The 27,039-nt window shown below is 41.3% G+C and overlaps 1 protein-coding gene across 5 annotated transcripts in view; it reads right to left on the reverse strand.

Annotated features, from left to right (window-relative positions):
- plch1 (phospholipase C, eta 1) overlaps positions 1-27,039 on the reverse strand; it is a 60,408-nt gene that overhangs the window by 21,277 nt on the left and 12,092 nt on the right. For 2 of the 5 annotated variants that reach the window (XM_086216361.1, XM_086216360.1), the window contains exons 1-8: positions 20,117-20,706; positions 13,124-13,270; positions 10,714-10,957; positions 10,070-10,199; positions 6,392-6,562; positions 5,755-5,848; positions 3,568-3,771; positions 2,721-2,841 (exon numbers count right to left, since the gene is read on the reverse strand). In XM_086216361.1, the coding sequence (XP_086072487.1) occupies positions 2,721-2,841; positions 3,568-3,771; positions 5,755-5,848; positions 6,392-6,562; positions 10,070-10,199; positions 10,714-10,957; positions 13,124-13,270; positions 20,117-20,303 (1,298 nt within the window). In that variant the 5' untranslated portion in view covers positions 20,304-20,706. Of the gene's footprint in view, positions 1-2,720; positions 2,842-3,567; positions 3,772-5,754; positions 5,849-6,391; positions 6,563-10,069; positions 10,200-10,713; positions 10,958-13,123; positions 13,271-20,116; positions 20,707-26,413; positions 26,477-27,039 lie in introns of those variants that run through there. The other 3 variants (XM_086216362.1, XM_086216364.1, XM_086216363.1) reach the window with 2 other exon arrangements.

The following is a 27,039-nucleotide window of genomic DNA, read 5'->3' on the forward strand; positions in this document are numbered from 1 at the left end:
TGCTCCATTTCAGTGCAGCCCAGGGGCCATTAATCATATTAACAGGTGGCACTGATGATAAAATATTAGCTGAATGTAAAAGGTGGGCAGAGCCTCAGGAGAGGGAAGAAAAGAGAAAGAACAGAATGTTCACTCTGTTATCGGCAGTATAGGCAGAGATTTCCCTATTAGCATGTGCAAATGACTGCTTCCCTGGACATATGCTTTAATTTAAATCATGGTGAAATGCAAAGATCTCTAGTAAAGCTACTGTGCCTTCAGGAGAGGTTTCCTTAACTGTAATTACTTAAGAAAATGTATATGTTCACTGTAATTTGTTCAAATCTTATATAGCGAATAATGGAAAAAAAGGTAAACTTGATGGGCGGTACATCCTGCTCCTGTGTCCTGATCCTTCACTGGGATTTAGTTTATTGTCTTCTGTATTACTGTTACAGTTTGCAACTTTTTTTTTTTTCCAGCAATTACTTGTCAATCAAAGGCAGTTGTCAGGGAAATAAACCCACTCACATTACAGGTAGCTTATGCTTGTAGAACAGAAACAGATATTAAAATATTTGATTGCAGGTGTATTTGTCCTGTTTGGATGGGTTAATCCGATTGGATCTGATCACGGAGTGAAATGTGCCATATAAATGTGCTACTATTTGAGTGATGAAGGCGAGATCCCCTCAGAGGTAAAGAGACTCGTGGTATCACAATCATTGCTTCTCCTGACATGATCGCTTGTGTCTATGTGCTCTTGTTAGTGAACCAAAATCTCTTGGATTATCTGACTGTTGAAAGAGGATATCCACTATATTGGGTAATAAACTGTGAGTTTGCCAACACGTTTCTGTCATGAAGGGTCTCCTAACAGTTGGTTATATTTATCTTTCATCATTAATTCTACATGGTGTTTCTACATTCTGCTATTCACCTCTCTGTGGAGGTCTTTGTTACTCATTACTTTTAAGCGTAAAGCTCCGAACTGAGCTGTTTTCAAACGTTCCTCACAGATGAAAAAACTTGGGTGATACTTGATCCATGCTGGTGACTTTATACCCATTTCTACAATAAGAATGCCATAAGAAAAAGTACTGCGGCACTTTAACTCAGCTAACTTTACTCGTCGTTGGCCTCTATGTCACGAGCAGTACCTATAATTTGATTGTAATACTGGGGGTTGTGTACTTTGTCCCCACCATGGCACCAAGATGCAAAGTTCACAATGACAAATGTTTTTGTCAGTGGCCCTGATAAACCAGTCGGGTGCGACACTTTGACCCCGACTGATGGCCGGTTTTGCGCTTTATACTCGGTGTTTGTGCATCGTAGGATATCCCAGTTCTCAAGCTGATAATAAAATGAATAAGCATTTGGAGAAACAACCTCATTCTCCATTAGATGAGCATTTTTTCTTTGTCTGTTTTTTTTAGCATTTTCATGTTTGTATGAAGCTACAGGTGGCACAGTTAGCTTTGTTATAAAATCAATCTACCAGCATGTCTTAGCGCTCTCTAATTAAACATGCTGATATTGATTTAACCAATGAAATAAATATTGTGGTTCAGTGGGGGGATGTTGTGATGGCTGCTGCTTCTGTTACAGCAAGGAAGCCTTACGGCAAACTTCCCAAAATGTTCAGCCATACTTCTACCGATGACTAAATTCATTAGATGGAAAAAGAGCGCAAATAAATGAGAGAATTAATGAGAAGTTAAGTTGATGGCTAGAAGATTAAAAGAGAACAGACATACAAGCATGATCTGATTTCAGTTAAGCTGCTGCTAAATGTAGCTACACTTCTGGTCTAATTACATCATTTGAATCCATGCCAGTACTGTCAGTGCTTTTAAAAAATAAAAATAAGAGGTTTTTAATAATACGCTGCCATTATAAGTCGATGCAGTAAATGTCAGAGTGAGCCAAGATGGCAGAAGCTGCATCATTCACCACTTTGTTTGGGTATTGTTGGACCCAACAGAGACAAACATTAGCTCCTTTGGGAGCGAGAGGAAACGCTGTGAAGCAGATGGCTCAGTAATAGGTGCTAATTACTGCCAAGATGCACAGTGTTGGTCTCTGTAAAACATAAACCTGTCTAAATGTTGCAACTTGCGTGAAAACAATCAGATTTATAGACTTTTCAACATTTAGTGTGAGAGATGCATGGTTGAGGGGGGGGAACACAACAACAGAACTTTTCTATTTTAATCTACATAAGAGCAACGTAAACAGTTCCTTATCTTTGCAATCAATAATGCAACATTTGAATATGGCAGCACAGTTCGCAACCAAAGGGTCGTTGGTTTGATCTACACTTCCCCTGGTAAGATGCTGAACCCTAATTGCGCTTAATGAGTTGGTTGGCACCTTCCATGGCAGCCTCCACCATCAGCAGATGAATGAGATGACACCCTAAAGTTCTCGGAGAACCACTAATGTAGAAAAGGTGCTAAAAAGGATTCCATTTACCATAAACAGCTGCGGAGAAATAATGAGCTATTATCCAAAAGCCTAGTACGCCTTTACAGTGCAGGATGTCAACCTTATTTTTCAATCTGATAGATATTCATGTGAGTATAGAGAGAGAAATAACTAAGAAATTGATTTTAACTTGACACTGGCATTTTTTCCCTCACCAAATTACCCACAGGGGGAGAATGAAAGTGTCTAGTTCCTATGAGATGTCACAAACAATCGTACATACATCCGCAGTGGGAGCGGCGTCAACTCACTGGTTATTGATGAAGGCATATTTATTGATGGTCTCTATGACAGACTTAAACATGATCTTGGATGTCAGCGTGTAGCCGTGTTGCACCATAGGCTCTCCATCAGGACCATCCCAGCAGTCCACTGCAGCAGGAAAACAAAGAGAGTGAGAGAGAGAGAGAGAGAGAGAGAGAGAGAGAGAGAGAGAGAGAGAGAGAGAGAAGGCAGGAAGATGAAACATTTCTCCTTCAGGACAAATAATGTTACAGATTTCTTGCTTCCCCCTGCTCACTCTCATTTATAGCAGAAAACAGTGGATAGAGACAGTGTAAAATATGCACTGGAATATCATATTCCACTATAAATCACGGTCTTGATTCCTTTTTAAAGTAGTATAAATAATGTACAAGCAACATATCCGTATTTAAAGTGTAACTGCAGCTGTCAGCTCGTTAAACAGATGCAAAAATATCATCAGCACATTAAATAGAATTTTTCAGTGGCAACTGGGAGCATAAGTAGAGTTGAGGTTGTATAGTTGTATCATTCAAGCAACAGACACCCTCAGATTTATTACAACAAGGGAAAAGTAATAACACATGTGATGTCCATAAAGTAATTTCACAGTCGACACAGCTCAGGTGGATGTGTCAACATAAAAAACAGATTTTGTGTGTTCCACAACAGACAGTTATTGTAACCATCTCCTCAAACATGGTACAAAACGCTTTTGAAGCTCCACAAAAAGATGTATTTATGTACAAATAACCCATTTGAATGACCCTGATTTTTTTTATGTGTGGAAAGGTGTTTTTCCGACATGTCAAAATCATTGCCCTCCGTGATTTTTCAATGTGGATAAAAGCTCACCTTCCACGCAGCGGCAGCCAGACTGAAGCACCCAGGCGTACATGTCAGTCTTGGAGTGTGAGAGGAGCTGATCTCCAGTAAGGTACGTGTTATGAGAGGAGGCGATGAAGTAGTTACACAGAGGCTGATCCATGTCCTGATTCACCTCATGGTGCAAAGGGTTGAAAATGTCGCACGCTGGACTGCGCATAAAACTTGTAAAACCTGCAGAAATACAAATAAATATATGAGCGGACAAATGAATCTCACAATCTGACAACAAGAACTTCCCCACGGTGGTTTACAACACCATTAAATCCCAGAAAGGAGGGCTAGGGTACAGACTACTTCCAGTCTGTTTGTGTACTCAGGTTTCCTGGACTCTCACTGAAAATACACGCTGGATATAAATACTTCTACATCTTTGTCTTGTCTCTCTGAATTATAGGAACCACTGTGAAGGACACTGAAGCCAATTGTTCATCCAGACATAGCCCCCCCCCCTCCCTGAGTCTCAATTTCAGGTAGACACTGCGTTTGACCCCCATTTGTCATCTCACAATTACTCTGGACCATCTGTCCTATCCTTTACCAAACCCTCGCCAATTTAAATAAAACCGCTGTATTACTGATGTGGACTTGAGCATTCCAGAGTTGCAAATGGACTAATTAACATCTAAATATTGAAGTTGAGAAATTAGTTGCAGCAGAATACAACAAGGGATTTAAAGCATTCCTTGTCATGCAGTAATTCAGCGTGGTTCCCACATTATACAGCAGCTAATGTCATCTATTTTTGAATATTTTAAGATAAAAGTGAACAGGGAAACACATTTCCATTTCAAATTACCAGCAACTGGATTCTAGCATGCACTTGTAACCACTCTCAAGCAGACCGAATCTGAATTTAGCACAGTGTTTATCTTATACATCGACATGTATAAGATCTCTTCATCAACAGATTCTCCAAAGAAAATACCAGAGGATGACTTGTCAACAAATCACAGCGGTGCGGTTTCAAACCACAGCACAGATGGGTAACACTTCAAGGAGCCAACTTTATTTAGCTGGTACACGATGAAGAGGAATGAGAGGAAAGAAAGGATCCTTTTATCCAGAGAGGAGGAATGAAAATGACACAGGAATACCAAGAGCGGCGGAGGAGAAGCAGGCGGTTAATGTGGAAAAGGGTGAGGGAAAGGGAGGGAAAGCGGGGGGAAAAAATGGGATGTTGGGATGTTGAGATGTGACGGATTTTTTTCTTTTGCAGTGGAAAGTAAGTAATCAGACTGGACACTTAATCTTGTCTCAGCGCCATCGTGGAGATTTCAATAATATTTTATGGTATATGAATCCTCCAGTGACATATAATAAATAGTCAGACATACAGATTTATGGTGTTTAGGTCCATCACACAATAAAAAGACATGAAGATGAATGTGAACTGTCACATCTGAGTAAAGCACATGTTCAAACACACATATTTCTGGGCTGCAGGCTTCATCCGATCAGCTAGACACACAGTGTTACTCATCATGCCTCTGATGGCAAGATTAGACTCACTTCTCCACCTCTTCGTCTCCTCTACACTCACTGCTCTCATTTTGCCCCCCTCCCACCCCACGCCGACCCTTCATAATTCTGACCTCCCATTTTTCTCACTCCAGCTACCCTCCTCTTTTCTCTTCTGAGCCAACCCTTCAGTCACGGGTGGCATTACTTAAAATGACACAGAGATGAGGACTTTACCAGAGACAACATCCCAGAAGATTTACAATAAATGTTTTTTTTTATCTTATTTTAAGGATCGTTTCCTCTAAATTTAAGTAAATCCAATAAGTGATGAAGTTGCCACCCGATACAGGGAGATGAAGAGATGAAATAATGATTATGATAATGATGATGATTATGATAATGATAGCAGTGGACGGGAGGCTGCCAGGGTACAAGAAAGCTTCAGTTTACTGTAAAACTGACAGAAGCACAGAAATATCACAAAAAGATGAAACCAATCAGGGTGAAAATGGCAACAACCTGCCGAAGACTGGCACAGAAGACAAAGTCCGAATGAACGAATGAAATGACAAGAAACGGGTTCAGTGAGAAGGGGATTCAATGAGGTAGGCAATATAATTAGAATATAATACATCGAGTCCTAATTATAAAAAAAAGAGGAGATACTCAACATGTGTTTTATGAGAAACTTACCATCAATCCCCATGACACCTGTTTGTTTATTCTCATCAGAGACCTCAAACTTGTCAATGACTTCTGCAACGTACTCCGGGGTCACGTTGACCATCTAGAGAGGAAAAGAAATTACGCCATATTTAGATCCTGTGAGTACATAACAATGATTTCAACAGCAAGTCGAAGCAAAACGAGGTCAGAAAATATGGTTGCTCTTATATAAATGTGTGCGTTCCTATTCAATTGTTTGTCAGCGATGTCAAGTACGCAACAATTTCAGTGAACAGAATCCATTACAGACTGTAAATATAACATGATGAAAAATGACATCGTTTCAGAGCCGGAGAAAAAGGAGAGTGTCATAAATAAAAAGAAGAAAACTCCATTGAACAAAAAAGAAAAAAAAAAAGGCTCCGCGGAGACAAACTAATTTTAGGTGAGATAGATTGAGTTGAGTCCTCTGGGCAGACAGCTGAGACAGAGGAAGTAACATGTTAGACTCAGGATGAGAAGAACAAGAATATAATAAGTCTCTTTTCTCTGGCTGCATCTCAAAATGAAACACCTGATTAGAGCGAAAAGTAGTTCGGACGGCTCATTAAATGCGTCCGCCTCAACATCGGGGCAGTTCATCATGATGAGCTTGACCTCCCACCTTCTGCTCGTGGCGCAGGAAGTTGGCAAGCTCTTCTGACGTTAGGTGGTCCTTCCTGTCGCTGTAGGCCATCATCAGCAGGAACAGATCCCGCCTCAGCGACATCATCTTGTAGAAGACGGAGAACTCCTCGTACGTAAGCGTGCCCTGCTGATCGTCCGTGTCTGCTTCCTGGGAGGGTGGTGAGAGGGAAGTCAGAAGATAAATGTTGCAAAATGTAATATATTCATGAATGAGTTATAAATGTGGCTTCATGTCTCTGGAAAGGTATTCAATTTTGAGCCCCAAATGCCTAAAACTCTGAAGTGCTTTTTGACCTCTGGACTGTGTTGGGATTTTAAGATGAGTACACTGATTTGGGATACTAATACTGGATTTCTGAGGACAAAACTAATATTTATAATTGAAACAAGTGCAACAATCATCAGTGTTCGTGTATGTACAGTATGTATGTATGTATATGTGTGTGTGTGTGTGTGTGTGTGTATATGTATATGTATATATATATATATATATATATATATATATATATATATATATATATATATATATATAGTGGTTAGCACTGTGGCCTCACAGCAAGAAGGTTCCGGGTTCGAGTCCCGGCTCGGGCACGGGATCTTTCTGTGTGGAGTCTCCATGTTCTCCCCGTGTCTGTGTGGGTTCTCTCTGGTACTCCGGCTTCCTCCCACAGTCCAAAAACATGCAATTGGGGACGAGGCTGATTGATTTTTTTTTTTTTTTTTTTTTTTTTTGCACTTATCCTGTTAAGGGTCACGGGGGACTTGAGCCTATCCCAGCAGCCCTCATGTGAGAGGCAGGGTTCCCCCTGGATGGGTCACCAGTCCATCGCAGGACCAACACATAGAGACAGACAACCATTCACACTCACAGCCACTGGACTGTGGGAGGAAACCGGGGTACCTGGAGAGAACCCACTCAGGCACAGGCAGAACATGCAGACGACTCCACACAGAAAGATCCCGTGCTCGAGCTGGGGCTCAAACCTGTGAACATTCTTGCTGCGAGGCGACAGTGCTGACAACTGCACCAGCCCCCCCCCCCCCCCCCCCCCCATCCCTATTGGATCATTACAACATGAATAAACAGACTTGTTGGGAACAGAAACAGCTGGCCACATGTGCAGCTTCACTCTGTTTTATCCTTTCCTTCAATTCCTTGTCATGTCCTTGTGTCTCCACCACACTAATACTCACACCAGCAATCCACTTTTTTTTTTTAAATTATTTTACATCACCAACACCTCTCCAACCAATCTCTCCTTCCGTATCTCATATCTCACGACAAGCTGCCGGAGGACACACACAGCATGGTTCACTGATCATTCACGTCTGCTCGCCGGGATCCAGTGTCTCATATTACCTGGATCTCAGGGGGGGCCCATTCGATTCCACAACAAATGTAATATTACCAGCTAATGCCTCCATCACAATCTCATAATGAGCTCACAGTGGGCATGGAAGGGGACTCTGCCACACACCGAATCTACACACAACCAGCAGGATAAATCACTGTGGTGGACTTCATCAGGAATGCTTGGATGGAAAACAAACGGATTCAGGGTATTTTAAGCACTGCTCAAGCTGTTCAGGTGGCATCGCTGCTGTCTGAGCATGCATTCATGAAAAGAGATGGAATTTTCTATCTCATGTAACCCAAACAACTGAAGTGATTTAGTGCAAAATTAGAGTTTATCCCACCTAGAACAAGAGCACACCCTCAAACTCACTGTATCACTCAATAACAGCTGGGTGCCTAGAGTTGCTTTGAGGCTTGAATAATGATAAAACCACATAGATATCGTGAAAATGCTATAACAATATTAAAACACAAGTTTTATCATCAATCTGAGAGGACAAGTGCGCCAAATAATTAAAGATTAAATAATCTAAATACACATTCTTTAATCTCAAAAATATATATTTGCTGTTTTTAATCAAGAAATTTAAATTATATATCCCATTTAATGTTTAAGATTTTATTAATTAATTTGTACATCCATTATTTTTATCCATTTTGATACCAATTAAATCGCACCATAAAGTAATCATGTCATTTTATGATTTTTTTTCTTAATTTACTTGTCATCATTATTTTATCATGGAGTCATTTTATGAATATTGTAATTTTTTATTTTTTTTAATTTGCAAATGATCTGTTGCAACCAATTACTTTGTGACAAAGGTGAACACCAGCCAGGGTTTGCAAATCTTTAAAGTGGACCGATCAAAGCGCTTCGAGCCAACACAGTGCCTCCTCTCTGCTCCTCATCAACCCCAGTATCGAGTGACCCCTACTACCTGAATATTTCTGATCTTTCACTGAGCGAAGACTTTTTCTTTTTAATCTCTCAACTTCTGCATGGAAAGTGTTTCATTGCAGTTTCCTCAACCATCAAATGCGTTAGAAGGTGATATGACTGACTATTGCCTTGCCACCATCTAAAGCAGCGAACTCATCCAATTAAAGAGTCAAAAACAAAATCAACACTTGCTAATAACCTATGAACTATCTAATTAAGTGGTGTCGCAATATACCAGTATTATCGCGAATATTTTCTTAAAAATTCACATTTGTCATTTTGACCACTATAATCTCATACTGAAAATTTGATATTGTGACAGCCTAAGATGGTCGTCGCAAATTAAAAGTAAAGGCAAGTTTTTTTGCTTTTGGTCAACAGATGATTGATAAATTATCACTGATCAATGAAAAAGTGTAAAATGGAGAATTAAACTGAACAACACCGCAGAGCTGGGGATCACTATTCATCCTGGAAAAGCCAGTAGATAATGTTTGTGAATTTTTTTGACATTTCTCAATGTGACTTCTTTTAAAAATTAAAATCTCCTCTTCCACTACTTTCATCCTTTCCCTCTAAAAGTGTCTCTCTCGCTTGTGAACATATGAAATATTTCTTTCACAGTCATTTCACTTCACAAATGCACATAAAAATAAAAAATGCAAAAGACAGCAATCTTACATCAATAATATAAGCAAGTCCATGTGTTCAAATGGGAAAAAAGCCTTTTTTTTTATAAAATGAAAGAAATTATGTGGGAAAGCTGATTTAATATAGATTCCTATGGAAGAAACACATTACATGAGTGAGATATAGCTTCTGGCTTCTGTTTTGTAAGATCAAAATACTCAATTTGCATTCCACAGAACATTTTTTTTTTTTTTTAATCACACATACAGCAGGCTGCACGGTGGTGCAGTGGTGCAGTGGCCCTCACAGCAAGAGGGTTCCGGGTTCAAGTCCCGGCTCAGGCGCGGGATCTTTCTGTGTGGAGTTTGCATGTTCTCCCTGTTCCTGTGCGGGTTCTCTCTGGTACTCCAGCTTCCTCCCACCGTCCAAAAACATGCAATTTGGGGACGAGGCTGATTGGATTCTCTAAATTGACCGTAGGTGTGACTGTGAGTGTGAATGGTTGTTCGTCTCTGTATGTTGGCCCTGTGATGGACTGGCGACCTGTCCAGGGTGAACCCTGCCTCTCGCCCGTAGATGCTGGGATAGGCTCCAGCCCCCCCGTGACCCTTACTAGTAAGGAATAAGCGGAAGACGATGATGGATGGATCACACATACAGCTGACATCGGAACCTGATATCAGAAATGCAGGAGTGAACCAACCGTAATGTTTCTGTACTCTAACCTGGAACATCTGCTTGACCTTCCTCCGGGGCAGATTAACATTCAGTTTATGGAGGAGCTGGTAGATCTCATCAATGTTCAACAGTCCGTCTCCGTTCTTATCAGCTTCCTCGAACGTCTGTTTCATCCACGTCACACAAGCGCGTTAAGGAAAATGTTTCCGTGTGTATGGAGACAAAGTAAACCCAGGGTAAAATCTTATTTAAACTGTAACATTTACGACCTCCTTGTTGAGCCTGTGGAACAGAAACAGATGCGGATGCAGATTTTGGTAAGAGCCATTACGTCTGCAACAGATGGCGTCTGATCAAGAGTGGAAGCATAGAATTGGATTAAAACAAAAAAATCTCGGTAGTATCTCTAACACGTCGAACACAACCCCAAATCCAAACATCATATGACCCTGGTCCCAAAAGAGCGCCTCCTCCTCCTCTCGGCCCCTCAGATATTATATATCTGCTGGCCATCCCAGCTTTTAAATTCAGGTTTCTGAGTATGGAGACCCCAAGATATACGAGAGCACAACATCAAGTAACCATGTATCTGTGACAGACTTCACCTCCTAGCTGAAAAAATAAATAAATGAAAAGCCGAACAAAGAAACTGGCCCATTGGTGATCTGTCTTTTCTGTTTTAAAAGGATATTGGTCATGTGTTCGCTGCCGTTTGGCCAGTGAGTCTTCATCACTGATCCCTGCCATCAGGTAACGGAGGCCAGTGATCCAGGTTCGGGCTTCATCTGAGTTAGATGTCACCAGATCAAGGGACTCCATGTGGTTTCCATGGTAAACTGTGAAACAGCAGGCCTGGTCGAAGCTGCCCTCCGGATGCCGATGGAAGATGTCGGATTGACCACCCTCTGTCACTTTGTACAGCGAATCGATGGTGACTGACGGAAGGAGGAAGTTGTATGGAGAGAGAAGAGGGGGGAAAAAAAGCCACATGGGTATAAATCAACAGAAATCAAGACATTAAAATACACTGAGGGGAACCTTAAGGAGTTAGCTGGATTAAAACCGTGAGGCTGGCAGTTTTCTAAACCTCCCATGTTTTCTCAAATCCATCAGTGCAGCACAGTGTTGCTCTGGACCCATGAGCACAGATGCTATTTTTGTTCAATCCCACATACGTTATCTGGCTTCTGTGAATACTCACTCACTTCAGACATGTATGGATCTACTGAATATAGCTACACCGCCAACAACAAAGAAGTGCAAATTTATTGCTGTTTCGTGTCGTATTAGCTAAAGATGAACAACTGCGGGTAATTATTTTGCCCTTTTCTTTTCTTATAAAGTACAGGACCATATATCAAGCCTGTTTTTAAGATTTATGTTATGATGGTATTGAAAAAGTCCTGAGAAACGGACCATAATACATATTACCAGTGGGTTTTTTTTGTTTGTTTTATTAAATTGAATAATCAAAATGTCTGACAATGCAGCCTCCAGCAAAATAATCAGTCAATCACAAAAGAAACAAAACTGACAAGACACAACAGCATCATCACTATCGGACAAATAAAACCATATGCACAATTATGCAAGTTTCCTGAAATCTCCGTGTTATGATTGTTGTCTTTGGTCTGTCTCATGTGTAAGAGTACACAGGGAGTTGCTGCAGGCCTCCGTGTGTGTATCACGGTCTAATGAGATTGGAGTAAGAACACTGCCATCTTTCATTGATCTTTAGGATTCAGCCTTCAGTCGTCGACGTCCAATTGTGAATTCACTCACGTCTGTCTCTTTGTTCCCGTCGTGTCTGTGAGGTGAGGACTTGTGAGTGACTAAAACTAATGTGTTTCCCGCTAAGCGATTCATATTTATGTGTTTAGAAACATCATTACGCTTCATTCATCGATGAATCATTAAGTAGGTAATACCAAGCATAAGAAAAATTGATTACCTCTCTTTGCGAACTTTATTGCGGTAAGCCATAAAGTTAAGATGATTTGTTTTAGTTAAGTGTTAACTAATGTGACCAAAACATTAACTAACCGTTCATTTATTGTACTTATTGTGTTACATTTTGGGGCCAGATCTGGTTACTTTAGTCGGGGCTTGTACACTGACGCCTTCTACTTCCATTTGATTACCATCTTATCTGCTTAAACATATTTCCTGTCCTCATCCATTCCAAAATTATTCATTTGACCATTACAGTATGTTCTCTCTCCCTCTTACATAATTTCATCTCTTAAATTCCGCTGTGAAGTAACAATATGGCAGCCTTATTTTGATCCTGCTGAGACGGATAGCACACACACACACACACACACACACACAAACACATGTGGGCAGCTGTTGTGTGTATTTCCTTACCACAGCATTGAAGACGATCTAAGAGGCTTATCTCATGCTGACAAGTCAAATATACAAGGACAGGTCCATAGTCAGCTGAACGCTTCAGTGGGTTGATACATAAAACCACTTAAATTAAGAATAAAGTAACAATGATGCCTTTGAGAGATCCAAAAATAAATAATGTAAATCCCCAAGCAGGGTGGTTCACCCAACCAATTCAATGCGACTGAGGAAAAACTGGAACGCAGTGTTGCTACATGAGGTAGCGACAATCTGGTTCGCACTTAAAACATTTAAGATTTGTTTAAAGAAAGAAGAAAGAGGTGAGAGGCAAATCCATCTCTACTTGGTCAGAGTTGTCTTAAGAACTTGGTGACGGCTTACAGTGAAGACTGCTAGTTCTTATAAACACTGTCACTGAGCATGACAATGCCACGGGCCAAGAGTCCACATTGGAGGAGGAGGCAGGTACTCTGACGGCTTTCTTGATGTCTCTCTTCATTGCGTTCTTATCTCGTCAGAAACAAGAGCCCAGTTTTGAGAATACTAGGGGGGCATAATTCCATGAAGTTTTATTTGTATAGAGACAGTTACAGAAAGATAATGTTAATTTGCCTTTGTATTTAGGATTCAATGCACACGTGTATTGTGTGTGTGTGTGTGTGTGTGTGTGTGTGTGTGTGTGTGTGTGTGTGTGTGTGTGTGTGTGTGTGTGTGTGTGTGCGTCCGTACTTCCTAGCATGTGAACTTACTCTTGGCCTTCTCGCTCTTGCGTGAGGGCTTCCAGCGGATGCAGGAACGATGCTCATCCAGGTAAAAGAGTCTCACAAGCCCTTTGGATCCTGCCTTCAGCTTTACCATCTGTGTCCCGGACTGCATCACACTCATGCATCGCTCCACTGTAAAGGAAAGCACACACACACAAATATGTGGGGTGAGTGCAGCACGACATCAGGATGCTGAAGGAACAGGTGTCAGTCCTTTGTCTATTCTCAGGAAAAAGTGAGACAAAGTGTCACAGTGTCATGCAATTAACTGAGCAGCCAACAGCTGATGTGGAACACTGACGCTACTGTGGGAACACACAAGGCTGCTTTTCAGTTGCCCACCCTAACCTTATCCTGAAAGCATTCAGAGATGGCAGAAAGAGAGAGCGATCTCACGATGAGAGAGTACTATTGACAGAGAGGGTCTACAGGAAGAACATCCACCAGGCAGGTGGAAGCTACATCTGAGCTGCATTCAATGCTGCCTAAAACACATCAAAATGTTTAATTTGCACTGAAAGCATGGTCAACCAAACACTCACATTCAGTACTGACACACACTCTTGCGATGTTTCTGCAATGCGTTGTCAGGTTTTGGTACACTGTACTGTATGGATGCTAGTCACATCCCAGGAAAGAAGGAAAATGACGGTAGAGTGCTCTGCTGAGGAGAAGAGAGGGACTGAAATGATGGCGAGAAGTGACTTTGTCTTTGATTGCTTGTCTGCCTGGCAATGTCCACCATTGCGGAAGGATAAAAGATAAAACTTCAAACTTTTTACTTTCTGTGACAGCTGGTAGAGGAGATGTGTGTACAGGGATGACAGCAAAGAGACGGCGAGATTTCCACCCTCATTAGTGAAGCGTGCGCTTACATGCGATAGAAAAGTGCACGCTTTTGACTCTGTCCGTGCACGTTTTCATGTGCGCATGCAAGCATCCAACTTCCCTTGATTAGCATTTAAAAGCAGTGTATACAAATGTTTCCGGCACATTACAATGTACTTACATGATCAATACAGTATAAAGGCATTATGTTTAATAATGCACAGTATTTGTTGTTATCAGCAGTTTGCATTTGTCAGCAGTTACAAGTTACCCTATGAAAAGATCTATATCAATGCAACGTTGCCATCTGTTCATACAACAGCACTCACAGAAGGAGCTACTTTGTTAACGAAGAAAAACACTTATATCTACTAACAACTCCAAATATCCTCAACAGAGCTCCACTTCTCTAAATCTAAACCATAATTTCTGCTGATTATCTTTATTATGGTCAATTAAAAGCAATCGTGTAGGCGAGATCATGAACAGGTTGGGTAGAGGAACTGAGCAGAGTTCCTAAGTAGCAGCAGGATACTACAGTATGAAAACTTTCAGCAAGATCAAGTAAGATCCAGTGAGTTAAAAACAAGTGCGTCAGTAGAGCTGTCTGCTTCAGTCGTTTTTCTGGAGTTAAGAGTTGAGGGGATTCCTTCAGGACACTTCAACTGGATGCTTCTGAGAGCAGAAGATAGAGCCAAATCTTCTAAACTCTCAATCTTCACTGAGATGAAGAAAAAAAAAATCCCTCTTGCTCTTTCTCAATTCTTTTTATACTGTGAAAAAGCTGCTTGACACCAATTGACCACAGATGGCGTTCCTCTGGGGGAAATGTTAAGAGTGTGATCACACCTGTTTTTAATGATTGAAGTCATAGCCTCAACTCCTAATTAGATCATTAATAAACAAACTGTAGCCATACTTCAATGCGCTGGATTCCCATCGGAATCGCATATGAGCATTACATTTTAAGTGCAACATTAAGCATCTCCTCACATCTCTGCAAACATCTATTATATAACACCAGGCTTGGAGCTCCGGGGGGGGGTTAAGATAGTTGTCGATAACACAGTGCGCTCCAGAGCAAGCAACCCTCTTGGAAGTATAATGTGATAAAAAAAAAAAAAATCTGCAGTAAAACACAATTTATGAGGAAATATGAAACCAACATGCATTGCTTTCACATATACGAGATAATCTGATTCAATCAAATACTTCTGATTGTATTTGAACTAGTGATGTTTCAAAAATAGCATTGCCTAAGATGATGGGAGTAATATTACAAATGTACAAATGTTTTTGGCCTGTAATCTCAGAGCTCATTTTCTGTGTGAAATTGAAAATGTATTTAAAAAAAAAAAATCTGGCGAGAGAGTGATGACTCAAAGGATTTACAACTACGTACTGCAACAGACTTCTGTTGGATTTGGAAAAAGAAAATAGTTTAACTCTGCATAATGTCTGGACTGCACAAAAATTTTAAAAAGGCATATTTTGAGAGGACATGGATGATTATCTTCAAGGACAGCTGAAGTCGAACCTCTCGTGGCTCTAAACTCCATATTTAAGCATGCTTAAGAGAACACATTCTGTGTAGAGCACTTGTTAACAGTCCCTCTGTCCTCAGGATAAGCTTTGCAATGACACAAATTCTGCTCTCAGTGTTCCACAAGTCCTTTTAAGTGTAGGTGCTCACTGATGGGACACACACTCATATGCGGTACATACAAGCAGGCGCACACAGCCTGTAGTTCATCTGCCGAGGTGCAGGATTAAAAATAATCATTCAGTGGTCAAAAAAACCCTACCAATGACCTCAAGCATGGGAAGAAAAATAACAGGTAATATGTAAAAAAAGCAGTGAATGCGAAGCCTGTTTCCCACATCCCAAATATCCAAACTTAGGTACTGGGACCATAAAACATCTGGAGCATCCTCTCAAAATCCCCTATTAAAACCAAGCCAGTGTTTGATGTTTTTCCACCCACATTATGCAAACGCCCACTGCTTTTCTCCCTCTGTTTGGGTCTGACAATGATCAGTCTAACTGCAAATGCCTAAAGGTGTTGTGTACTAACCAATCAGAGGAGGAGTAGAGCTGGAGGCAGGGCCTCTGGTGAGGACATTTCTATGATTTAAGGAGCACTATGTATTAAAGATGTGTTGATAGTTAGCCATGGCCCTCACAAATGAACAGACCTTAAGCAAAAAATCCATTGTGTCTTTTTTTTCTATCAGTGCAAATAATGCAATCTTAAATGAGATTAAACTTCATGTATATGTGTGCAAGGGTCCGCTAGTGGAGTAGATTTTGTCATCAGATGTCGTAGGTGTCCATGCAGACGTGTGTGCTTTTGCACTGACTTTTTTTCATAAGGGCTTCAGCTATGCATGTGCTTGAAACTGCATTCATCAGTCCCTGAACATCATCTTAACACACAAGCTGTCTGAGGCAGGACTGCTGCCAGTGGGCTGCTGTTTGAAACTGTTAACTCCAGAAAGTAGCATAAACACAAGTGCCACACATCTGTGCTGTCTGCAGCTGTCCGTGTCCATTTGAGAGTGTGATTCTATGTTTATATGTTTTGGTACAATGATTTAAAACCTTTTGAAGCGATCTTTTTTTTTTTAGCCACTTTAAGGCAACATGATGTAAACGCATATTTGACGGGGTCAGCATTCAGTACACTGCTTTGATCGTCAGCAGCAAAGAAAAAGTACGGGTCCACAGCTGATTTATTATGCTCCGTGATGTTCAACATTTAAAGTGACTATGTAAAAAAGATCAGAGTATCCGCCTTCTTGGGGTCTGGGCGAGTGTCCTGGATGGAGTGTTGACTATATACAGTACACTAAGGGACTGAAGGGTTTGTGTCCTGCAACCGACGACAGGAGGGTTAAAGGGCCGTAGCTAGGGCTAATCCTGGGTCTAGGAAGAATTCAGGGAGGGGAGAGATATTATGGTAAACTAGGGAATCCTAAACCCAACTGACATACCCACTCCCAGACTGAATTCGGCGATTCAGGGAAGCCCCACCTACAGTAAATTCTCATCAGTGTAGAGGTCCTGGGTGATGATAGTGAGATCAGCACCTCTAATTTGGAGGATACGCTTGAAGTAAATGAGATCAAGTACCTTTGGTTCTCGCTCACGACTAAGGCAAAAACCCGTGAGGTAGTAAGACAGCTGTAATGCAGCTTCCCGAGCTCCCAGTTTATCAGTTGATTTACATTCCAGCTCTCCGTTGTTGACAAGATGAGGAGCTCAGAGTAAACCCATTACTTCTTTGCATCAAAATGGGTCTTCTGGAGTGGTTCTGATTAGCATGCCTCCAGGGCTCTTCTCTTAGGAGGCACCAGAGTCCCAGGGTCAGAACCAAGATCTGCTTAGAGTCCCCAAGGAGGAACTGGAGGGCTTTGCTGGTGAGAGAGACAACTGGGTGTGAACAACTGCTGTATAGCCATCCCTTCTGTGCGATACAAATAATGGGACACTGAAAAAAACTGTGAGACTCCGGCTCAAGATTTAATCAAAAAGAAGAAAATAGGCAACGTTACATTATTTATATCACAAAGGCTTCTGAAATCTGCAGTTTCATTACTGATGCATTTCAACCGAGGCCATTGTCAAATGTGGGTATACTGGCATATTGATCTTTGCACTGGTGAACAAGTGTGCTCTCCTGGATTCTCTATCTCACACGGTTGTTGGATGCAAATTCCATGAGTCACACAAGACAAGTTTCCCCAGCAGTAACATCATAAACACAGCCCAAATGAAATAAATTGAAACCACTCGAGAATTCGATTGGAGAGTAAATAAGCGTTTTTTGTTTTTCCAGAAAGCAGTCAGATATATTTCAGAGGGAAAAGCTAAAAGGAATAAAGAAGCACTGATTTCTATTTTAACCAGCACAACAACCAACTCAAGGCAGCGCTCCAAAAATAGAAAGCCAACGCCTGTGACACACCGGGCCATCGGTGAGTGGAGCCTAGCAAAAAAAAAAAAAAAATCATGTTGGCTGGTGCTGTTTGGGTCAGTGAATCTGTACACGATAAACAGTGTTTAAATGTTGCTTTGTTTATATTTGGAGGCCAACACAACTCTCACCCTTCATTGGTGCATCTTACTGCTAAAACCTGATGTCTGCATGGAACTAACAACATAGCACAGATGCATTGCCTCAAACTGTACACCACACCCTGATGTGCACCTGCTTACGAATGTTCTTATGGTTGTCTATGAGTGTCCTCCTGGACAAAAAAAACGTGTTCCCACAAGCAACAATCCTCCCAGAATTTTATTATGAGCAACTAAATGAAGTTAACAACCTCTGTTATACAGAAATGTATGAGACTGAATTTGTCCTAAAAGATAGTGTCATGTTACATTTGCCACTTCTCCTTACAACTCACAGAGAATAATTCAAATAGACATTACAAAATGCACCCGAGTAGAGAAGAGTAAGCCATTTTTAGTTAGGCTGGGTAGAGGAAAGACAGTAAAACATTTTTTGTCTGACCCCCTTTTTTGTTCCTTTATCATTCAGCGAACATGAAACCTGAACATGCGTGTGGCTTTTTAAACCGGTGTGTGTGTGTGTGTGTGTGTGTGTGTGTGAACACTTGTTTCTTGTTACCTATTGGAAAAACCTTTCTGGTATAAACACTAACATTATCAGTACCCGTAGTAGTCATGGTGATGATGGACCGGTCCTAACATGGCACAACATAATTTCTGAGTTCCTAGTTAAAGTTAGAGTTAAGGGCTGAATTAAGTTTAAGTTAAGTTAAGGGTTAGGTATCAACTGGTAAGGGTTAGGGCTTTGGGTTCGGCTGTCAACATGACATGGAAGTCAATGGAATGTCCTAATAAGGATAGCTGCACAAACCAGTGTCTATGTGTGTGTATGTATATGTGTGTGTTTGTGTGTGTGAGTGAGTGTGTGTGTGTGTGTGTGTGTGTGTGTGTGTGTGAGTGTGTGTGTGTGTGTGTGTGTGTTTGTGTGTGTAAAAACTCATCATCTCTGTCGGCGAAGAGCAGAGATAGCAGATCAAAGCTTTGTCTTGCCACTGACGCTGAGGAAATTCAAACATATTTTAATAGGGTAGGTGATCTCAAGGCCTCTGTGATAACCTGATGAACAAAGCCCCTCCTCACTTAGATGCTTACAATAAAGATCAGCTCAGGACAGCAAATACATGACATCAAACGCCTGACATGACATCAAATCGTGTTATCAACTCATTCTGGTTCTTCACTGTCTCTTTTAATTTCAACTGGGTTTAGAATCTCTCCCTCAATAGCTTTATTTATAGTAGTTTAGAACCATTAAGGGAAAATATTTCAATTTATAAACAGCTCTAGAGATTTCTGTCAAGATTCCATCTGAAGAAGAAGACTTGTGATGAACCACAGTCCAAAGATTCATCACAATTTATTCATAACGAAATTAATTGACATTCACCAGCATCTGCATGATCCTTCATGCACTATTCATGTGACTAAAGTCTCACCCAGCTCACTTCCCTCAGCCACTGTTGATGAAAGAAATCAACCTCAGCAATCACTCCAAAACTAATTGTGTGGTTTTATTCACTTATTGCTACTTGAGCTTCCATGACCTCCAGCTTTGTTTTGAATGCTGAAGTTTAATCAGGATGTGATTCAGTTTTGGTTGACTATCTGTCCACAGGACATAAATGAATGAATACATAATAAATTATATTAAAAAACGCACAGAAAATTAACATACTGGGAAGATGAGATCTTCTCTTGCATGTAATGAGCAGCATCTCACCTCTCATGATTTCTACTGGATCAAAGTTATGGTAACAGAATGTGAGCGATTCTATCATCCTGGGGATACTCAGATACATAAACATGAGCTTCTGCTCTTTCTAGGGCTTTAAATAGCAACAGCAAGCAATACGAGCCATACTCAATATGTTTGCTCACATATATATAACTCACACACATGCATTTAGCAGTGGAAAACCAATTGTATACAGTCAAAGAGGTGTTTGTGCATGTCTCAAATGATGCAGTGCATAAAGTATGACTGCACAACATTAGTTAGAGATTGTGGGTTTAAGGCAGAGCAAGATATGTTCTCTACACACACACACACACACACAAAATAATTAACTTACCTATCTGTGAAAGCCTGCATTTTTTGGGTACAGCCAGGGTGCCACCAATATGGTATACATTACGTGCAAGCATGGTCGCTACAGTTAAAACAGCTGATTTTCCTGCCGGACTGTAGATAAACGTGGACTGTACTTTATGGTTGGTTAAAGAAGAGGGACCAAAAAGTGAGGAGCAAATTTCTTCCATCTTCCCTGGAGAAAAGTCCGCCTCGGTTCAGAATGCAATACAGTCAGTTCCAGCTGTTACCATAAACCTTTGAAAGTACAGTTTCTTCTCACTTTAAAACTTGGCTGTCACTCCAAAGTGTCACCGGACTGTCTTCCCACTCACAGAAAACAATCAAGCTCCCCAAACCCCTGCTGTTCATCCTTTACTGTGCAATCCTCTGTTCTGTGGCGCCGCCTTCATCTGACAGTCTTCTCTCTGAAAACACACACCTTTCTCCTGGTCATCTGTTCCCCACTCCCACCTCCTGCTCATCTCATCCACCTCACTCTCTGATGTTCACAGGTTTCTAACAACGGGTGCAGCTGTGTCAGTGTGGCTGCCAACATGTGATACACCTTGGTATACAGAATAATACGCGGATAGCGCTGAACATTTCCAGTATTATTGTTGTGCAGTTTTTAATAAAGTGATTATGAAGAGTAGGGGAGGAGAGAGAAGCAGATGTGTGTCTCAGCTTATATCTCATATCAGCTGGGTTCATTAGAGACAGCCAGTGGGATACAGGGATGAGGATGATGACATAACATTCATGATAATGCACTTAATGCACTGGCATTATCAAGATTTAATGGTGTGTGTGTGTGTGTGTGTGTGTGTGTGTGTGTGTGTGTGTGTGTGTGTGTGTGTGTCTGTCTGTCTGTCTGTCTGTCTGTCTGTCTGTCTGCAAAAGAGGCAAAATACACATACATCTGTCAGCCATGACCTAAATATTCTTCTTTTTTTTTTAGGTCTTTCCTGAAGTCCTGTCCAATCCTTGTTTTGAAATCTATGTACTTGATTTACAGAAATAATTCACTTTAATTTTTCACTTAAACTCGAGTTTGCAACATATTGGGGCAAATAAGCAGCAATTAAATGAACGGAAAGGGATGATTTAGAGGATTTGTTAAAACCGATTACAGAAATTCCATCTTGCACAAGAGGGTGCAGCTGAAGTTGCTACATGCCAATCACCAGGTAGCCACACCTTAAACCATAACCTACTCTGTCATCAGTTTTATTCTGAATTGGACTATATTTATTAAATGTACATCATGATAGTTGAAACTAAGAATACAAGAAATTTGTGAAATCATAAACTACCCATTTTTTATCTTCAACTGCTTAACTGAGGATGGTTTGCAAACCGTTCCAGCAGGGAACTTCTCTTTCCCAGCTCTGACTAGGGGATTCCGAGGCGTTCTCGTTCTTGCATGGAGACATAATCCCTCCACCTGGTCCTCAGTCTGCCCCACAGCCTCCTCCCAGCTGGACATGCCTGGAAAACCTCCCTGAGGAGACGACCAGGAGGCATTCCAATTAGATGCCCAAACTGCCTCAGCTGGTTCCTCTCTACACAAAGGAGTAGCGGCTCTACTCTGAGTCCTTCACAGATGACTTAGCCTCTCGTTTTATCCCCAAGGGAGACACCAGCCACTCTCCTGTGAAAACCCATTTATAGACTTGTATCCAAATTCGAGTTCTTTCAGTCATGGCCCATATCTCAAGAGCACAGGCGAACCGAGAATGACTTGTAGATCGACAGCTTTGCTCTCTTGCTCAACTCTATTTTAGTCAAAACTGGGCGGTAAAGCTAACAGAATATCGTTTCTGCTGTTCCAGTTCTCTGGCCAATCTCACGCTCCATCGCCCCCCTCTCTTGAAAAAAAATAAAACCCTGACACTTGAACTCCCTCAACTGGGATAAGGAATCATTTCCTACTTGAAGTGAGCAATCATCCTGCTGGGAACCATGACCTTGGATTTAGAGGTGTTGACCCCTGTCCTGTTGCTTCACACTCAGCTGTGTGTGAGAGCAGAAGGCCTATGATGCCATTGGAACCACATCATCTAAAAGACGCAGTGATTAAATCACAGAAAAGTGTTAGAGAGAATTAGAATTAGAAGTAGGTGCACATCTGACTTCTTTTTGCAGCCAGTGGAGCAACCCCCCCTCCCCCCACAGCGACAATGGCCTCACCCAAAACAGAGCCCTGTCTGGTTTGCATATTGAGATGTAGATAGCACAATAAAGACAAGGTCCGTGAAATATTTCCTGAGAAATTAATGACAATGTCCACAGGCAATCAGTACATAATTATATATGTTTTAGGAAAATTAACATTTCATGACCTGCTGTCTGATTGACCAATTAATTTTTCAGTAGCTCTATACCATGTTATCAGAACCCCAATCAATAAGACTTTATTGATGTGGGTGGGGGGGGGGGGGTGCATGTTGCAGGTCCTCCCATTAATTTATGGAAAATAAAAAAGCAGTAATGAGAGCAACAACAACATGTTCATGCACGCGCTACACTAACCCCTTCATTGACTCCAGCTCATTATCAATGTAAATCACTATTTGCATAGAAGTTAAATGGCAAAACAAGAGACCACAGGCATCTAAGAAACAGTCTAATCAACTGCAATTAAAGGTTGCCGTGGTGATGCTGACTGCTTAGTGTTTTACAAAGTGAGGCTGTGATGCCGCTCAAGCTTTGGCTTGTTACTTAGTTCAAGACCACAAGTGCTATCACTTTGGTTTTTGGACTTCAAGATACAGAGGACTCTGCCGAACACAGTAATTAGAATTAAAGTGATTTGTTTGTGGTGGCCAATACTGTAGATGGGAAGTACAGCGAGTTCCATAAAGTCCCTGTTTCCCATCCAGTCTACGGTGAAGCAGTAGACGTAGATGAAATATGCCTTTAGATTGAGAACTGAAGCACAATTCATTATCTTGCTTGGTCACGCAAGATGTCCTTATGACTGCCTGAGTCTATTTGCTGGTGCAACCGCCCGACAATGAAAATCACATGCAAATCAGATGATAAAACTCGTAATTAATCCCATTATTATTTTCTTATGTGTACTGGGTTGATGTCAACTAGTCTCCACAATATTTCGCTGTTTCTCTCAGGACATCCAACAGCTTGTGAAATTAAATTAGTCTGACGCACAGCTGTGTGACCGACGCTGACTTCTGGATAGATGTGTGGGGAAATCAGGCGGTATCATAGTGGGACAAATGCCGGTAGCACAGATGTGATGTTACTGAGTCTGAGCCTCAGCAAAATCCAAATTCCATCATCAAGCTCCTCCAGTCTCACGGCCTTTCATGTGGCCATATTTACACAAACATAACAATATGATTAAAACATAATGAGCAAATAATGAAGTGCAATTTCGTTGATTTATTTGTCATCTGTCATGCTCCGTCACAGAGGCCTGGAGCTTCACAGACTCGGTAGAAGGCAGGAAACCCACCTGAGTCAGTCATCATTCAGGGCTAACTCAGACAGACACACACTCAAATGTATTCCTGCTGGGCCCCTGGAGTCTCTAATCCACCTGATGTGTGTCATTGCACAGAGACACAAAGGAAAGTCACATGAATGTATAAATCACATGCAGGCTGAACACAGAAACCAGCGTAGCTCGACGCTCAGTCACACTGCAGTTTACTGGTTTATTTTCTGTGAAACAACGACGGCAATAAGCGTGAACATCCAAATATGTTCCACATAAATTAAAAAAAAAAATTGGCAGGCTCAATTAACAACAACAAAACACTACAAATTACTACAATGAGAAATTATTCATACAGTTTAATGATTTAATGACGATGTTTAGCTGGGTTGGGATTATGGAAATATTTTTAAAAGCATTTTTTTGTCTCTTTTATTTTGTTTGTTTTTTTTCTCTGACAGATGGGAGGCAGGATGTAAACAACCAACGACCCCTACATCTCTCTTGAGAGTTTTCAGAATACGAACAACATAATCATGCTGCCATAATCTTTGCTCTCGAGAAACAACCATCATCATTCAAGGAGGCAAATGCCACAAGAAGTGGCTTGCTAAAAAAAACATCAGCACTCTTTGCCTTTCATACTATAACCATATAACATAAAACGCCGCAAAAAGATCTCAATAAACATGTGAAGCTGATGTAATCGGATGAATAATGCAGTTTTATTTCCATTATTTAGTTTTTGCTTCCATTTCCCACCTAGTTTCTTATACATATAACATGAATATTGAAACCAGTCCATGAAATCTCAAGACACCTCGCAGTGATGATATTCTTGAAATGAAAGTCTTTGTTTTCAACATTCCGGGGCAGCGTTCATGTTAGTGAGTCTCATGGTACATAGGGGGACAAATGAAATTCTTAAAACAGCTAATTACATAAAACCTGGACGGATTTAACAAAAAAAAAATTGGTACACCTTCTTATTAGTGACATAAAAGACGGGGAAACACAGGAAAGCACATACCCTTATCTCACAGTCACTCACCTCACCTAATTAAGGATGCTCAAGGCAGCGCTTAAGTCGCCTATGCTACAAATGAGTTCCCAGGTTTCCCCGGGGTGCCAAGTGAAGCGCAGCACCAGAATAAAAATAAACACATGACAACTGCAGCATAATAATGCATTCACCAAAGATGCTACAGGGGGCTCCCCAAGTGGAGGAGTTCAGCTCCGACATCAAAGGAGGATACTGAAGCCAGCGTGTGAGCGTGCGCTCGTGCATGTGTGTGTGTGCATGCAAGGTTCGGGCTTATTGTTTCTCCCTCCCAAAGCATGGCTGGACGATTGTGAAGGGGCTGAGATATGGTATCTTTGTCAGCAGAACCAGACTGCCGTGCAATCTGTCTCATGTCAGCTGGCTCACAGGAAATGTTAGAACGTGTCCGGTTCTCCTTATCGGCACGTGGAGAGGTTTGAAAGTGTCAGCTGCCTCTAGGTAGCTTATTTCCTGCTGGAGGGGATGGTATTGGTATTTCTAGCTCATAGAGATATATAGAACTCTCTAAATACTACAAATACTCTAAAAGCATGTGCAGAAAGCTATCAGTTTTGATAGTTGCCTTTTCAATTTCCAAGGGATGTCATTCAAACACAATATATGTACAGTATAAAGCTGAAGCATGAGAAAATGTGATGAGCCAAGAGCTACGTCAACTGTCACATAGCGATCGGTGCATTTAACGCATTCTCTTGCAAATAATGCAGGAAACTGTGCTCTGCAACACTCCCTGGAAGCCGGAACATCCATCTTAAGGATGGAGGTCCATCTTAAGGCACTTTGACTATTGTACGTGTCACAAAAATGCTGCAAAAATTCCAGTAGTACTTCATAGCGATAGATTAAAGTGTGCACATGTTCACAACACACCTCTTAGAGAGTAAGATTGGAATAATCCATCCATCTTAATCCAAGAATTGCTTTCTGCAACTGTGAGGAAATGCTGATAACATGATAGTGTCTTAATCAGAGTATCATCCTCTTTAGGTTTTTGTCATAATACAGCCGTCCGTGTAAATGTTGCCAGTGACAGAAGAAAGAGCACTTAAAATTCTATGATAGGAAGAAAGTATAAGAGAGGGCAATGACACTAAGTGTTCCACCTGGACCCCCCCCCCCCCCCCCAAAGAATCTGGAAACCTCCCTGCCTATATCACAACTATTCATATTCCAACATGATAGTTTGAGTTGATCTGATGTCAACAATATTTTGATTTGATGAAATCAAGTAGAGTATTACTCATTACTCAATGCAACACAGACATTTTGGTTTGAATCAAAACTGTATGGAGCTTTGAGAGCCAGCTCCAGAGAGAAGAGAGAGGACCGAAAATAAGAAGAAATGGTATAAAAAGAGCTGAACAGATGAGCGTGTGTTCCCTCCCCTGGTGTCTGTTAGCTGTTTCTCTGCCCTGGAGCAACAGAACGGAAAAGGCAGACAAAGGGGGAAGAGATGGAAAATAGTGAGGGACGTGCTGAGATTCATCATCATCAGTGCAGTGGAGACACATGAGTCGAAACACATTTTACATGGAAAAGCCATTTCCTTCATGGGGAGGAGATTAACAGCCATGCATGGTGCTTCAAACCTTTCCCTCTCCAGTAATTTTTCTCCACTCCTCTTTCCATGACAGCTTATGGTGCCATGAACCTCTTCAAGGCTTAGGTGTTACCAAAATGAATACCAGGGTAACCCTCATGATGATTGTGGCTGGCCAGGGTCCTCCTCCTCCTCCTCCTCCTCCTCCTCCTCCTCCTCACATGCCAACACTTACATCCATAACGAAACAAACACGGGCACTGCAGAAGAGAAGACAGCTTGACATCTTGGTCTCCAATTGCCATGAGTGCTCCATATTTTTTGACAGCGTACAGAAGAGAGCTAAAGAGTCGCCCATCAAAGCTCAATCCAAAGCTCTGTCACAATTTACAGAGCTCAGTTCTGCCAAACCAATCCACCTCCATTACAGAGCATGCGGTAATTCTGTCGCTTGGGCTTCTTCTCACCAAAGTGCTGCAGTGACAGAACCTATAAACGTCTCAGAGGTGTTCTATGAACAGCGAAGAGGGGATTTACAGGTATGTCAAAGATGTGGCCCATCCACACATACTCTATGTGCTTAAGAGAAGAGGGCAGTGCTGTCTAGTAAAAAAAAAAAAAAACAAAACCCCCCAAAATTAAGAGGCTTTTCTGCCCCCTAGTGACATGTACAAAGGGGCAATTTCAGCAACAGTCTCCCGCTGCTCCGTCCTCATCAAGAAGACTGAGGCAATACTGGTCTTTGCTTTGTAAATAAATCTAAACACATAAAAAGGAGTGAGAATTTCAAAAAAAATTAAAATTAAAAAAAGAAATATTATGTAATCAGTTCTGGCGTTTTATGGCCAACATGTCAACAAA

This window comes from Aulostomus chinensis, chromosome 10, assembly GCF_037954235.1.
Source record: "Aulostomus chinensis isolate RoL2024-O1b breed Wild chromosome 10, RoL_Achi_v1.0, whole genome shotgun sequence".
In the NCBI taxonomy this organism is placed as follows: domain Eukaryota; kingdom Metazoa; phylum Chordata; class Actinopteri; order Syngnathiformes; family Aulostomidae; genus Aulostomus; species Aulostomus chinensis.